The 15,483-nt window shown below is 47.2% G+C and overlaps 1 protein-coding gene across 2 annotated transcripts in view; it reads left to right on the top strand.

Annotated features, from left to right (window-relative positions):
- CHD7 (chromodomain helicase DNA binding protein 7) overlaps positions 1 to 15,483 on the top strand; it is a 179,682-nt gene that overhangs the window by 144,536 nt on the left and 19,663 nt on the right. For both annotated transcript variants that reach the window (XM_070392228.1, XM_070392227.1), the window contains exons 16-23: positions 4,499 to 4,709; positions 5,238 to 5,433; positions 5,730 to 5,897; positions 6,139 to 6,318; positions 9,174 to 9,284; positions 9,373 to 9,578; positions 12,307 to 12,506; positions 13,229 to 13,388. In XM_070392228.1, coding sequence (XP_070248329.1) covers positions 4,499 to 4,709; positions 5,238 to 5,433; positions 5,730 to 5,897; positions 6,139 to 6,318; positions 9,174 to 9,284; positions 9,373 to 9,578; positions 12,307 to 12,506; positions 13,229 to 13,388 — 1,432 coding nt within the window. The remainder of the gene's footprint in view (positions 1 to 4,498; positions 4,710 to 5,237; positions 5,434 to 5,729; positions 5,898 to 6,138; positions 6,319 to 9,173; positions 9,285 to 9,372; positions 9,579 to 12,306; positions 12,507 to 13,228; positions 13,389 to 15,483) is intronic.

The following is a 15,483-nucleotide window of genomic DNA, read 5'->3' as shown; positions in this document are numbered from 1 at the left end:
CTCAGTGCTGGGTGATGGGATTTGTCTTTAGTCCGTAGGCATTGGAGGACCACAGCCAGTGTCTAAGCTGAGGGATGGTTAGAAATGCGATTCAGGATCATGGATCTGAGACAGATGGGAGTCGGGAAAGATAGGCAGGTGCAACAACCTGCTAGGGGGCTGGTGTTGTCGTCCAGGTGGAGTTAAGGTGGGGTGAGGAGAGCTGATAGCCCACTCACATGGGTGCTTGTGCTCGGTGACCATTGGCCAGCAATGCCATTAGGTTCCTTTCCAGGGAGAAGGAACAAGCCTGCTTTGTCTCTGTCACAATCCGTGAGGTTCACGAGCAGCTAATTTAAAGAGTTCCTCATCTTTTCTTCTTCCATAACTTACACTGTCAGCCACCTCGGCTCCAGAAGATCCTGTTACTAAATGACACATGGCCCACACCTGGGAGGCGGTCTCCGGGTGGCACCTGGGGCCGTCGCTGTGGGGGACAGCAGCGCATTTCCTTTTCAGACTCTGCTTTTAGCTTTGTCTTTTAAAGAGAGTATCATGTGTGATAATTATATGTTTTATGCCACCAACCTGCTAATCACCATGTGTTTAAGAGCCTGGATGGCCATTTATGGTGAGTGCCAGACAGCCTGTTCCTGAGTTGGGGAGATGGAGTTGGGGCTTAGGGCAATTGATGGTATGAGTAAAGACACACACACCCTTTTGCATTTAATATCTGGTGACAAGAAAATGAGGGGAAGTCGCCTCCAAGGGGAAAGAAAAGGTGCTCACAAAAGGGATAAAATGCTGCCAACAGGGTGTGTGGGGAAGGATGATCTTAATGAAGGTTGCCAGGTCTCCACTCCCAGTTCCACTGAGTTTACCTTGTTTGGTTACATGCTGATGCATGCATTGAGCATTGAGAGGCGGGGGCAGGGGGTGCCAGGGGGTGTTCTCTGGTAGCTGATGCTCTCTGGGGTCACCCTCTATCTCTTATTTGCCAGAGGCTCTTAGGACTTCTGAGGCTTGCATCTTTGGCAGTTGTTCCAACTCGTCACACCTTGAGCTCAGCATCTCTGTCCTTAATTTATGAAGTGTCTGTTAAGCAGGTATACTTATATGCCTTTATGTTGAGAAATTGTACCCCCAAAATACACACACACAGGCACACACATACACACATTAGGTGTCACAACTTCACAGGTGACTTCTGTAGGTCTGTGTTTCACAGAGGCGGCTCCAGGGCCAGTGCTGGCCACTCCATCCACAATCTGGAGTGGAGAAAAGACTGACAGAATACCCCCCCCCCCCCCCCCCCCACACACACACGTTTGCTGTGCAGATAAAGGAGGTTAAATGAAAGTTGTATCGGTGGTGGCAGAGTAAAGCAGCCCTAATCAAACTAACGCTCAGTTCAGTAACGCACAATGTTTCTGAAGATGTGGGAAATAGAAACAGCTATAAGTTGAAAGGGGTAACATAAGTAAAGCAGAAAAAAAATTGGGAGTGATGGTAGCACACAAGTTAAATATAAAAGAAATGTTTTGAATGTGCGTTAAGTGCTTACGTGGTTGGAACAATGTTTGGTGCACTGTAAACACTCAGAGTGTTGCTAGTTGTTTTTTCTTGCTAAAAGTTAAGCAGGTAACTGAGTAACATAAATGGCAATACTATTTTGGGTCCAAGCTTTATTAGAATGAAATACTCAATTTTAGGTTCACTATGTGAGATAAAAATAATGTTGAAAACTTGGTCAAGGTCCCCTAATGGTTAGGGGTGACTTGAAATGGTTGTTGTTACTGTTGGGGGTAGGAGGAGTGTAGAGAATCGTGAGCAGGAAGAAAACAAGACTGAAGCTAAGATGCCGGAATGAATTTCAGAGAGAAAATAGTAACTTGTTTTTTTTAATCTTCAAAAGAAAATAATTTCTTGTTTGGTTTTGGCTAACATAGTAGATGACGTTGCAATTACTTCCCTTACAGTGCCCGCCTATTAGAGTGGAAAGTCTTCCACACTCATTTCAAGAATGTCTTTGATACACATACACACACATTTTTAATTGTAGTATGATTGGTACCTTAATTTAAAACAGTGCCAACAAACTACATATTTTGGCTTCTCAGTTCATTTTCCAATTGCTATTTACAACTAACTTCAAGGTAAATCTAACAGATAAACTTGAAAATTTGGCTGTGACATCAGAATGTAGAAGTTGCCTCCCTCACCTACACCTTCCTATGCCCCTTCCCTTTAGTCTGGCCGTAATAAATCCAGTGCCAATAGGGAATATGTTTGCTGATGTTTTAAAATGAAGTATTATTAGTGTAAAGTAGCTGCCACTTAAGAACCAGAATTCATAACAAAGACCTAAATTGATTGGTTCAGTCAATAGTAGTTTTTATCAGGTAAGAAAAGAATATATTTAAAATTTTTTTGAATATATTTTAATTTTGATTATTCTTCATAAGATGAGAAATTACTGAAAAAGGAGAAAAGTTATTTTTTTCATCTCTGCATAAATTTAAGGTGAAAAATAATAAATTTCTCTACTAAATTGACTGAATTATTTGTTTTTTAAAATTTTTTACTAAAATAATCCAAACATGTCTGATATTTACTTTGTCAAAAATGATTACTTCATTTTTGAAATCTATTCATTGACCATTAACTTGTTTTAAACTAAAGCTATAAAAAATTTTGAGTATAGATTATAATCTTAATGTGGACAAAATAACTATCCAAATATCAAAAGAGTAAGACCTCTGTCTTCCTGAGTTGCAAAGAGCTTATAATATATTATCTCACAAGAACAAACTTGTAGCAACACCTAATGTAGTATGTGGACTTAACGTCTATTTCTGCTGTCTGCCGAGAATCTTCTTGTCCTGAATATAGAACCTACATTTCTAAAGTTTATGTTTTGAAAAAGTTACTGAACTTTATTCAAGAACCTGCTTGCTGCTACTGTTCTTAAATAGCATTTTGTTTTTTACATTTTTTTCTAGTAAAACCTTTGCCCTTTTTTTTTTTTCACTTGGAGGAGAATCCTGCCTATTAGCCTGTCACTGGTGTGGAGAGAGGAGTGAGCGGCTGGCATTTCCTGCCGGCCCCCCTAGTAAGCAGTAACTGTGCTTTCCAGGAGGCCTGGGTGCTCGGGAAAGGCATTGAGTGGCTGTAATTGGCTCTCAGTGAGATTCTTGGTTGATTAATTATTAACAAGCGTTATTTGTGCCCACGACCATGTCATAACTTAATTTGTACAAGGCCCTTAAATGGAAAGAGGGGCCACATTTGCTGCATCGGCCGCCCTTACGGAAGGACCGACCGTCCGAGTGACTTGGTGGCCTACCTCACCTAACCTTTCAAATCCTCCGAGGTTGTGTATCCCCTTCAGGTGCACAGTAGTTAGTCCACATGTTTACAACCAGGGGTAACAAGAGTAGTTTACAGTTTCTGACACGGTTTAAGGAGGGAACCAATCCCATTAGATGGGTTTGTTTGTTTGTATTTCCTAAGAATAGGTGACCGCATCCCCATCCTGAGGGAGAGGAGCTGAGCAGGCAGCCATGCCCTGATTAACCCCCGGGAGGGGAGGAGGCCTGACGAAGCTGCCTAATTCTAGTTAAGCCACCTAAGCAGTAGAAGGAGGCTTAGCCTGCTGCTCCCAGGATGAGGGTGGGTTTGGGGTCAGGGAAGCAGGTGTGACTAAGATGTCATTCTCTTGAGGCTTCTCTCTCTGATGCCCCCCAAATATTTGAACAAACAGAAATCTACATGGGGCTGTGATGAAAAGAGGGTTAGGCATAGAAATCTTACATGAACCAGGTATATTTTATTTTCAAAGTTTTTTGAGCTTTGAATAATTCAAGATTGAATTCTTGTCCCTTATGAAATTATCAGGTGAGAATGACTATGGAAGGAGATTACAGTAGAAAATGTGTGCTATCCCCTAAAAAAAAAAAAAAAAAATAAGTCCCTAAAAAATATCCTGAACAATGAATTCCCTTTTGTGGCAGTCCTTTGGGCTGTGTTATTGTACAATTATAAATACAAACTGCTGCCCATACACTGTAATTGTTAGAATTCTATCTGCTTGTTTCTTGGTTTCAGAACAGATTTTGTTGTGTGTTTATATTCATCCAGTAAACAGGTCTTTGTTTCTTCAGCCATTTAGGTTCCACATTTTCTGTAGGTACCTGGCCCTTGGCTTGTTTCTGCCACTTCTGGCCTGACAGTCTGTTGTTGAAATTCTGTTTCTACAATCAGCACACATTTGTTTGTTGTGGAAAATGTGGTTTTTCCCTTCCAATGCCTAAACGTGTTGTGCTGAAAACTTTGATCCCTTTTATGCTTTCCCGGTTTCGTGTAGACCGAACTTCGAGGGAGGGGTGGGTTCGTGTTCGTAAACATGAGCGCGGTGGTCTGGTTCCCACAGTTTGCCGTGGGCTTTGAAAGCTAGTTCATTGTTTTCAGTAATAAAAACCTTTTACTGTATTCATGTTATGCTGTCCAATCTCTGCAGGTGCTGAAGAGAAAATTTTGGAAGAGTTTAAAGAAACACACAATGCAGACTCTCCAGATTTTCAGCTCCAGGCGATGATCCAGGCTGCTGGCAAGCTAGTGCTGATTGACAAGCTGCTGCCAAAACTGAAGGCTGGTGGCCACAGGGTGCTTATCTTTTCCCAGATGGTGCGCTGCTTGGACATACTGGAAGACTACCTCATTCAAAGACGGTGAGGCCCTGGCTCCGTAGAATAAAAAGGAAATTCAGAAGTGCCCTTGCGCAGGGCTCGACGCGGTTCACCTTGGAGCGATGATACCTGTGCTGAAGGGGGCGGGGTGGGACATCACATCTCTTTTTTAAAGGCTGTGGATGTACGCGGCAGGCGCTCTGTGTAATGGCTGCCGTAGGTCTGTGCGATTTTGTGGACAATTTTGTTTCCCGTTTCTTTCATTTGACCGGGGGAGACTAGTTCTGACCTAAAATTGAAATTGTTTGTTATTTTACTGTTGGAGGTGTCAGCTATTTTTAGAGGTTAGATGTTTCAGTGGAGAGGAAGTAAAATAAAAATGTAATCTCCGGGCATTCGAACCAGTTGTGTGAAAAACATCAAAACCCATTTGCTCTGAAATTGCTTCTCATACATAATATCATCGTTAATCTATATCCCAAATTGTATTACTGTCTTAGAAGTAAAAGAAAGGAGCAGGTGTATTGTAGCGGTCTGCCAGGCCTCCTTGCTCATACTGACCTCTTCCAGGTACCCGTACGAAAGGATCGACGGCCGAGTGAGGGGCAACCTGCGCCAGGCAGCTATTGACAGATTCTCCAAACCTGACTCGGATCGGTTTGTTTTCCTCCTGTGCACTCGGGCAGGCGGTTTAGGCATTAATCTTACTGCTGCTGATACCTGCATCATCTTTGATTCTGACTGGAATCCCCAAAATGACCTCCAGGTAAACATGCAAGAGAATCTTCCCGATGCCTTTTTTTTTTTTTTTTAAGCCATTCTGCTGTGACGGAGAATCCCCGTCAAACCAATAAATTAAAGTCATGTAGTCACTCAGGCGGTATCCCATGATGGGGGCAAATGAACCAACTAGTAATCAATTTATTAATAATGTAAAAGCAGTTTCTTTGTGTGTTAACCCTCTTCAAAGCCGCACCTCTGTTCTTTGGAACAGCAGATGTTCTCATAACTGACGACGGAGCCTTTCTTTCTTGGTAGCCATCAGTTCCCCTTTTCTTCCAGGCCCAGGCAAGGTGTCACAGGATAGGACAGAGCAAATCCGTGAAAATCTACAGGCTGATCACACGAAATTCTTATGAAAGGGAGATGTTCGACAAGGCGAGTCTGAAGCTCGGTCTGGATAAAGCTGTGCTGCAGTCCATGAGCGGAAGGGAAAACGCCACCAACGGGGTAAAGCCACCCGCGCCCACCTGGCCCCTTCACTTACTCCAGCTCCTGGCTGGATGTGGTTCATAGTGAGAAATGCTCCAGCATCAGCTTGTTTTCCAAGCTCAGTATTTCTTTTAAGCACTATTTCCACATCGCATGTCCTTGTTGGAAGTTAGGTTTATCCTCCTCTCTGAGGAAAAAAAAATTGTTTAGTCTAAAAACATTTCAACTCTGTATTATTTTAAATATCTCTCTAAAACAGGTGCAACAGCTTTCCAAGAAGGAAATAGAGGATCTTCTGCGAAAGGGGGCCTACGGTGCGCTTATGGATGAGGAGGACGAAGGGTCTAAATTCTGCGAAGAAGATATCGACCAGATTCTCCTGCGGCGAACCCACACCATCACCATCGAGTCTGAAGGGAAGGGCTCCACCTTTGCTAAGGTGCGAATCGATCGGAAGAGGCAGGCTTTCTACAGACGTTTAATAGAGTCGGCACGCGGCACTCTGTGAAGCGCTCGGGAGTTGCACAGGGAACGTTTGCCTTCTTACCCTGAGTCAAGAAATTAATTAACTCCCTGTGGAGCTCATAATGCATAAAAGCTCCTTTGTTTGTGTTTTGGGTCCTGTTCTATCATACGGCACTGGTGGTCGCTCTCACCTTGGCCTCAGAGCTGCTTCCTGGCTCCCAGGCTAGACCTTTACCTGTGGCCTTGACCCTAGCCTCTCCACTTCTTGAGATCTGATTGCTGACGTAGCCTCTGCAACAACCGGGTCACTCCCATCTGCCTTCCCCTCCAGCTTCAGTGCCATAACTCTGCTTTCAGAGCTGGAATCCACGCAAGCATCATTCGTACCAGTTGTCTCGCTGCCTCCCTTTCTACTTCTTTTTCAACCTCCAGCTCTACCCTCCCCCACCTCCTCATCAGACCAGCTCCGGCAAAGGTCACCACTCAGAGCCACTCCAGCAAGCGCCCCTCTGAGGCTTCCCCTGCATATTGACCTACCTGCCCTTCCACACCCAGGCCCCACATACACTTATTGTCAGTAGCTTTATTGAAGTGCAACTTGCTGGCCATAAAATTCACCTTGGCCTTATTTACAGACTCGTGTAACTATCACCATCACCCCAGGAAGATCCTGATGCCCATTAACAGTCTTGTCAAGCGTGTGTGTGTGTGTGTGTGTGTGTGTGTGTGTGTCCCGCAAAATCCTTGGCAACCACTAATCTACTTTCTGTCTCTATAGATTTGCCTGCTCTGGACATTTCAGATACATGGACTCATGCAACCTGTATTTTGTGTCTGGCTTTACTCACTCAGCACAATGTTTTGAGGGTCATCCGTACTATAGCCCAGATCAGTACTTGCTTCTCATTGCTGAGCCGTGTTCCATTATATGTCTGTGCCTCATTTACCAGTGGATGATGGACATTGGGGTTGTTTATTTATTCACTAGTTGATAGTGAGATTTTTGGTCGTTATGAATAACGTTGTTATGAACATTTGCATACAAGTTTCTGTGTGGACGTATGTTTTTGTTTCTCTTTCGTGTATACCAGGAATGGACTTGCTGGGTCATGTGTTAGCTCCATGTTTAACCCTTGAGGAACCTTCCAGACAGTTTTCCTAAGTGAACGTACTGGTACCTTTGCTTTCCGACTGGCAGTGTTTTTAGGATTCTAGGTTCCCCACAGCCTCAGCAACACTTTGTATTGTCTGACTCTTTGATTACAATCGTGTGCATGAGTGGGATGTGGGAGCCTCATGGGTTAGAGCCGCATTTCTCTGATGCCTGGAGCATCCTTTGCTTGTGGCCCTTGTGTATCATCTTTGGAAAAATGTTCTAGTTCTTTGCTCACCTTTTGAGTTATTTGTCTTTTTATTCTTGAAGCTTAAGAATTCTTTATATATCCTGGATAAAAGTTCCTCATCAGATAATACAATTTGCAAATATTTTCTTTTGGTCTTTTCTTAATGGTGTTTAATTTTAATGAAGCCCAGTTAACCCCCCCTTTTTTTCTTTTATTGTATTGTTTGTGCTTTTGCTGCATTGTCTAAACTGAAGTTAACAAAGATTTGTCATCTTCTCAGAGTTTTATGGTTTTCACGCTTACATCCAGATCTGTAACCATTTGAGTGAGTGTTCGTGTGTGGTGATGTTGTAAGACCGGGTCCACCTCCTTTCTTATCCGTGTGGCCACCCAGTCATCCGGCTCCTCCTTCTCTGGGCTCTGTGGTCCAACACCTCCTCCCTCATGTCTCTGCCTACACATTCACACCTGTTCGTTCACCTGATAACACCGTTCAGATGCCAGAGTTGGATGCTGCCGTTTTTCCTGGCTTCCTCCTTCTCCTTCATGCTTCACATTTAGCTAGGATCTCACTCCTTCCAATTTACCTCTTAAAGAATCTTTGTCTGTTTCTGTTAGAACTGTCTTCAGTCTTCATTATTTCCTCCCTAAACTACAGTAGCCTGTTCTACCCCATTCTACCCTCCACGCTCTGACAGCGGTGCCTTTGCCTGTGGTGCTGTCCGTGGTGATGTCCCCAAGCAGAGTTGCTGTTTCCTCAGGATAGAGTTGGGACTCTGTTTACAGGACATGCAAGGCCTGCCTTACTAGCCTGTTGTTTGGCTTACTCTTCTTTTAAAAAATATATGTTGTTACTGATGTCAGAGAGGAAGGGTAAGGGAGAGAGATAGTAATATCCATGATGAGAGAGGATCATTGATCGGCTGCCTCCTACACACCCCCTACTGGGGATCCAGCCTGCAATCTGGGCATATTCCCTGACCAGGAATCGAATTGCAGTCTCCTGGTTCATAGGTCGATGCTCAACCACTGAGCTAGTGGGGCTGGCTTGCTTTTCTTGATTCCCCTCACCCCGGCCACAGGACACAGCACCTCTCTTCTCCTCTGTGCTTTGAGCTTTCAACAGTCTAGTCCAGGCATTATTTTCTAGAGAGCCTGTTCTCCCTTCCCAGCAATGCCCTCCCTGTACCTTCGCCCCCACCTGAACCTGGTTAGGGCCTTTCTGTGTGCATCAGTCACATCTGTACATACCTTTGTTACCTATGGTTTAGTGTGCTGCACGGTCACCTTTTCTTTCCTGATCTGCCTCACCCCTGGCCTGTGAGCTACCCGAGGGGTGGTCTTTGTCCCGGTGCCATCGACGGCGGCATCTGGCACACAGTGGAGGAAGGCAGGCATGTTTGAGTGAATGGATAAGCAGGAGCTACTCTGCATTTTATCTCTAAGAAAAGCATCTCAAAGTAACGCATATTTTCCCTCCTTTTAGGCCAGTTTTGTTGCATCTGGAAATAGGACAGATATCTCCCTGGATGACCCAAATTTCTGGCAAAAGTGGGCTAAGAAGGCCGAGTTGGATATCGATGCCTTAAATGGGAGGGTGAGTGAGAAGTTCCATTCACTCCCTATCTGATCTAACCCCAGGCCGCTCTGATAGAAGTTTCAAGTGTGTCTGCCGTCTGTTTTAGAACAACCTGGTCATCGACACCCCGAGGGTGAGGAAGCAGACCAGGCTGTACAGTGCAGTGAAGGAGGACGAGCTGATGGAGTTCTCGGACCTGGAGAGCGACTCTGAGGAGAAGCCCTGCGCGAAGCCCCGGCGGCCGCAGGACCGGTCCCAGGGCTACGCCCGGAGCGAGTGCTTCCGGGTGGAGAAGAACCTGCTCGTCTATGGGTAGGTCGGGCCTGTGGGAAACGGACTTTTACTTTAAAAATAGTTAGAATTCCAGTGGGCATAGGAAAGCCGTATCTGCGTTTGGATTTCTGTGGCTCCCGTAGTCAGGTGAACTCCGCAGCGACTGCCAGGGCCTGGGGCGTTTGGTTAACGTGCTCAATGTTGCTCAGGTCCTCGAGGGTTTGAAGGAGCACAAGTTTGTCCCTAAGGAGTTAGGTCAGATCCCAGTTTACTGCTGATTATTAATAACTCAGAACAAAGTCTCAGAATTACGGCGTCTTTTCTTCTTTAGCTTCACATGAAATTTACTACCACAGTAATCTTTTAACACTTTTCTGTTATAAAAATTTGTTAAAGGCAATGATCTCACTTACGAAGCTCTCCAACAGATGGTCATTTCAGGTCTCTGAAGGTGTCAGCTCTGCGTCCCTGTGGCACATCATACCCCGCCCCCCCCCCCACCCCGTGCTTTGCAGGGCGAGGTGCTTAGTAAGTAATAAGAGGTCTCTAGCCTATTGTGAGATTGGAGGCAAATTCCACTCAAGTACAAAACCGCCACCAAAACGGCATTTCTATACATCTGACGATATCCTGTCTAAGATTGTTTTTTTCCAGTGAGTCATCATTAGTTGAAGAATAAATACAAACATTCTGTTTCATGTAGCATACAGGGCTCTGGCCTGGCCCTTCCCATGGCAGTCCAAACTCCTGTGAGGACAAACCTCTTCGTCTCCTTCAATGGGCCACGCTCTGTCTCATCTCTCTTCCCGCTGCCTAGAGCCAGCCCCTTCCACCACCTACCCCCCCCCCCCCCCCCACACACACACATACACACACACACACACACACACACACACACACACACAGAGGCTTGAGCTGCCCAACGCCTCCTGTCCTTGGCATCCAGGGTAGGCGTCCCCTTGGCACCCTGTACCAGAAAGCCTGGTCTGTGTACTTTTCACCACATTCAGGAGCATGTTGGTTTATGACGACGTAGTGGCGGCTTCTCCTGTTAGACACCCAGCTAGCAGCTCAGGGCTCTCTGTGTCCTCGGGGCAGAGTGCCGTGCCAGCAGACACAGTGGGTGCTGAGTCAGTGGTTGTGGAATAAATGAAGTTCAACGAAAGCTCATCCTGTGTGTGGTCGCTGGGTCCCTTCTCCTATTGCCTGTGCAAGCTGTGTACCCTTTCCTGTCAGTCCTCACACAGCTGAGAGACTCCCCACCCAAGCCCTTTGCACCTACTTCCACGTTTCAGCTGAATGATCTAAGTTGAGAATTTTGCTGGTAGCTTTAGAAATGGAACATATTAACTCTTGAAGCTAAGAAGTATCCTTAGGGCATACTGTATTTTAGTGAAGCCCTTCCCTCCTCCCACAGACATCACTAGGTATTGAACACCTACTATGTGCTGGGCACTGTGCTAGGATATTCTCAGACACCAGGAACACAGCTGTGAGCAGGACAGTCACAGCCCCACCTCAAGCAGGCAGGTGAACAGCAGAAAGCAGTAAACTGTGGTAATGGCTTGGCTGGGAGCTCTGTGCAAATGGAGCGTACAATCATGTCTCCTCTCCTTTAAGATACAGCTCAGGTATTCTCTCTCTGCCTCTGGGGTTCAGGCAATAGAAGGAGGAATTCCACAGAAGGTGATGTGTATAGTCTGTGACTAGATGGATATCTTGAATGAGCCAGGGTAAGAGGGAGTGTTGGACCTTGAGTGGGGGGAGAAGAGAGTTTCTGACAGGGAGGGCAGTGTATCCAAAGGCCTAGAGGTGAGGACCAGCCTTGCAATTTGGGGGCTGAGAGAGGTTCATAGAAGCCAGAGGGGAACAAGCCAGGGCGAGAGGCAGGGCGTTCTGGGCATGCACTGTGCTTCTCAGCTGAGACTCCACCGGCAGGAAGGAGGCAGCCTAGGGGCTCGGTCAGCGGTACTCTGGGGGAAGCACAGCTCAGGCCGCATCTGCTTGTCTTTTGTACGTTCTCACTCCACAGCACACGGGAGAAAGAGCACAGCCACTGGGTTAAACCCGAGACTGTAATCCTAAATAGACAGTTCAGCCCCTGCAATGTGCTGTCTGCCTGGTTCTAGCCACAGTCCCTTCTCCACCCGTTACACATGAGGACCTGAGCGTTGGCGGGACGTTTCTCCTGTGCGTGCTTTTGGACTTGGCGTTGCGTTCTGTTTCAGAATGAAACCAGAGCCTGTCCACAGCCTCTCATTCATTACGGTGGCACCCCTTAGGGTTGATGAAACCACACTTTTCAGCCCTGACTGGGGGCTGTCACACCCACCTTGAGTCCCTGTTCATTTCAAATGGTTGGTCAGCGTCGAAGCATGCAAACCATGACTGTGCAGCATCGCTGTGAGAGTGTAAAGCATCCAGGCCCTGCTTGCTCTCTCGTCTTCAGAGTGGCTGCCTGTCTGAGTCTGAGGGAAAGCCTGTGTCAGCCCGTCCTGCACTGAGGAGCCGTGGACCACAGCCCGAGCTAGGATGGGAGGCTTTCACACTGGGCCCTGGGTTGCTTTCCTTTCACATAAATATTGCCAGGTTTTTGTTGTTATTGTTTAGCAAGAGAAAAGAACCACATTTAATATCTTCATGTGCCTGGGAACCCCATAGACATGAGAGTTTTGACCCAGGATGCCTTAACCCCGCTGCCTGACTGTGAAAGTAAGCCCCGACCGACACTGAGGGCACCTGTGCATGCTGCATGCTTGCTTTGCAGCTGGGGGCGGTGGACGGACATCCTTTCCCACGGACGCTACAAACGCCAGCTCACTGAGCAGGATGTGGAGACCATCTGCAGGACCATCCTCGTGTACTGCCTCACCCATTACAAGGGGGACGAGAACATCAAGAGTTTCATCTGGGACCTGATCACACCCACGGCCGACGGCCAGACGCGCGCTCTAGTCAACCACTCCGGTAGGTTGTCTTCATGTGCAGGGCCCCAGAGGCTGCCAGCGGCCTGCAGCACAGCCTAGACCCCGTGTTTCCCTGCCCTGGATGCCAGATTGTAGAAAGCTTCTGTTACTATTACAGTAACTCAAGGCCCAGTGCATGAATTTGTGCAGGGGTGGGGTCCGGCTGGCCCGGCCTCAATCAGGGTGGATCGGGGCCAGGCCTGTCCAGAGGAGGAGACAGCGGGAGGTTGGCTGACCAGCCCACCATGATTGGGCCCTGCCCCTGATTGGGGTTGGGGGGGCGATTGGGGGTCAGCGGCCAGGGGAGGGGCCGTGGAGGTTGGCTGGCTAGTCCCACCCCCGATTGGTGTGGTGGGGGCCATCAGGAGTGGGGCCGGCTCGGGGAGGGGCTGCAGGAGGTTGGCCAGCTGGCCCCGGCTCCTATTAGGGTAGAGGGGACTATACGGGGCAGGGCCGGCTGGAGGGAGGGTCTGTGGGCCAATTGTGGGGGGTTGGCTGGCTACCCTGCCCCCTGATTGGGGTGGGAGAGGCCAATCAGGGGTGGGGCCGGCTGGGGGGAGGGGCCATGGGAGGTTGGCTGGCCAGCCCCAACCCCCATTGGGCCGGTTTGCTGGCCGCAGTGGGCATCATAGCAACCGGTGGTTCCAGTTATTATGGTGTTCCGGTCACTGGCTTTTTATATATAGATAAAACTCATCATTATTGTTACCATTATGATTTTAGGTTTGTCAGCCCCGGTGCCGAGGGGAAGAAAGGGGAAGAAGGTGAAAGCCCAGAGCTCACACCCGGTGGTGCAGGACGCCGACTGGCTGGCCAGCTGCAACCCCGATGCACTGTTCCAGGAGGACAGCTACCGGAAGCACCTGAAGCACCACTGCAACAAGTGGGTGGTCCAGGGGGTCGGAGGGCTTGGGGGTTCCTGTGTGTGTGGGTGTATGTACATGCATGTGCATGTATGTGTGTGTGTACATATGTATAGATTTGTGTGTGTAGAGTAGAAGGGGGGGGGGGGGGAGAGTGAGAGAGAGAAAGAGAAAGAAAGAAACATCAATGTGAGAGAGACACATTGATTGGTTGCCTCCTGCATGTGCCCTGACCAGGGCAGGGGAATGCATCTGCAACCAAGGTACATGCTCTTGACCGGAATCAAATTTGGGACCCTTCAGTCCAAGGGCCTATGCTTTATACACTGAGTCAGACCGGCCAGGGCTGATTTTAAAAATTGTGATAAAGATACATAACACAATTTAAAAATTTTATCATTTGTAAGTTTATAATTCATTAGTATTAATTACATTAAAAATGCTGTGTACCCCTCACCACTGTCTATCCCCAAAACATTTTCATTGACCCCAATATAAACTCTGTACCGTTAAACCAAAACTCGCCTGCCACTCTTCCTCATCCCCAAGTCCCTGGCAACCACCATTCTCCATTATGAATTTGCCTATTCTAAGTACCTCATAAGTGGAAATTTACAGTATATGTCTTTCTGTGTCTGGATTATTTCACTTAGCATGATATTTTCAAAGTTGGCCCATGTTGTAGCTTGTGCCAGACTTTTAGTCCTTTTTATGGCTGAATAATATTCCATTGTATAGATAAGACCACCTTGTGTTTATCCATTCACCTACCATTGGGCACTTAGGTTGACAGACACCTTCTGGCTGTTGTGAATAGGGCTGCTGTGACATTGTGGATAACTAAGTTTTGTTTTTATGTTATTTTTCAATTATAGCTTACATTCAGTATCTATAATAATAAAAGCGTAATATGCTAATTAGATCAGACATCCTTCCGGACGACCTTCCGGATGAAGCCGGGGCTGGGAGGGAAGCCCGGGTCCCGGGTGCCAGAGGGAAGCCAGTGCTGGCAGCTGGGGGAAGGAAGGCCTATTCTTGCATGAATTTCATGCATTGGGCCTCTAGTTATGTTATATTAGTCTCAGGTGCACCTGTGGATAACTAAATGTTAACCAGTGTGTGTTGAGGAATATGGTTAGCTTTATACAATCCCATCTTCAGCTGACTGCCCGCAGGGGAAGCCCTGGGGAATGGTCATGTTATTTTTTGCTTAATCGCTCCTCAGTTGTTTGGTCTTGTTTTGCTTACTTTATGAGCTGAGAATTGCATTCCTTACCTTTATTTCTAGAACTTGATTCTGTATAATTGAACACTATTGAATCTAAGTTTATTTCACCGCTTGGAGCTCTGATAACTTTCTTCTTAAACTGACATCTCCACATGTTGCTTCTTCCCTTGCTCTGAGCACACTATTCAGTGTCAGCAGTGCAGCCGCACTGCACCGAGCCCACCCACTGCCCCTTCCTGGCCGTGCTGCCTGGCGCACACCCCCAGCCTCTCCAGGACTCCCTCTCCCTGTGCATCAGCAGCAAGGTCTCAGTTGGAAGAGGCAGGATATAAAGAAATGTATGTGCGTCTCTCTTTAAAATTAGCCACCACAGTCTGAGCACATGGTGCTGCAGTGTGCCTAGCCCTGCATACGGACGGTGTTTGTTGTCTGCCATGAGAAGTGCTGTTTTATCCTATTTCAAGGAAACTGAGACTTGGGTACTTTTGGTCCCTCTGCTAGTGAAGGGGCAGGGCCAGGTTGGAGGCCCAGACGGACAGACGAGGCTGGCGCCCTTGTCCTTGACCACCCCCCACCTCAGACGCCTGCCTCCTTCTCCGGGCTGTCTCAGTCCTCACACGAATAACCCTGGAAAACACGTGTTGCTCCCAGGTTGCCCTGATGGATGCTTCTCATCCCTTTTTAAACGCAAATGTCTTCAGGGCCTCCCTTTGATCGCTGTCTTTAGAATTTTGAGTCTTCCAAACCATTCCCTCCAGCCATCTTGGTGCCTCAGAAACTGTTTTGTCATTACTACTGTAGCATGATAGTCCTGCCCCTCGTATACCTGCTGGAAAACTTCCATTTCCTTGTGGTTTCTGTGAACTTGGGGTGATTAGCCTCGTGAG

This window comes from Myotis yumanensis, unplaced genomic scaffold (assembly GCF_028538775.1).
Source record: "Myotis yumanensis isolate MYYU_CA2020_CCGP unplaced genomic scaffold, mMyoYum1.0.hap1 SCAF_15, whole genome shotgun sequence".
Classification (NCBI taxonomy): Eukaryota; Metazoa; Chordata; class Mammalia; order Chiroptera; family Vespertilionidae; genus Myotis; species Myotis yumanensis.
Note: the sequence above shows the minus strand (reverse complement) of the source record. Positions and strands in the feature narration are given on the sequence as shown.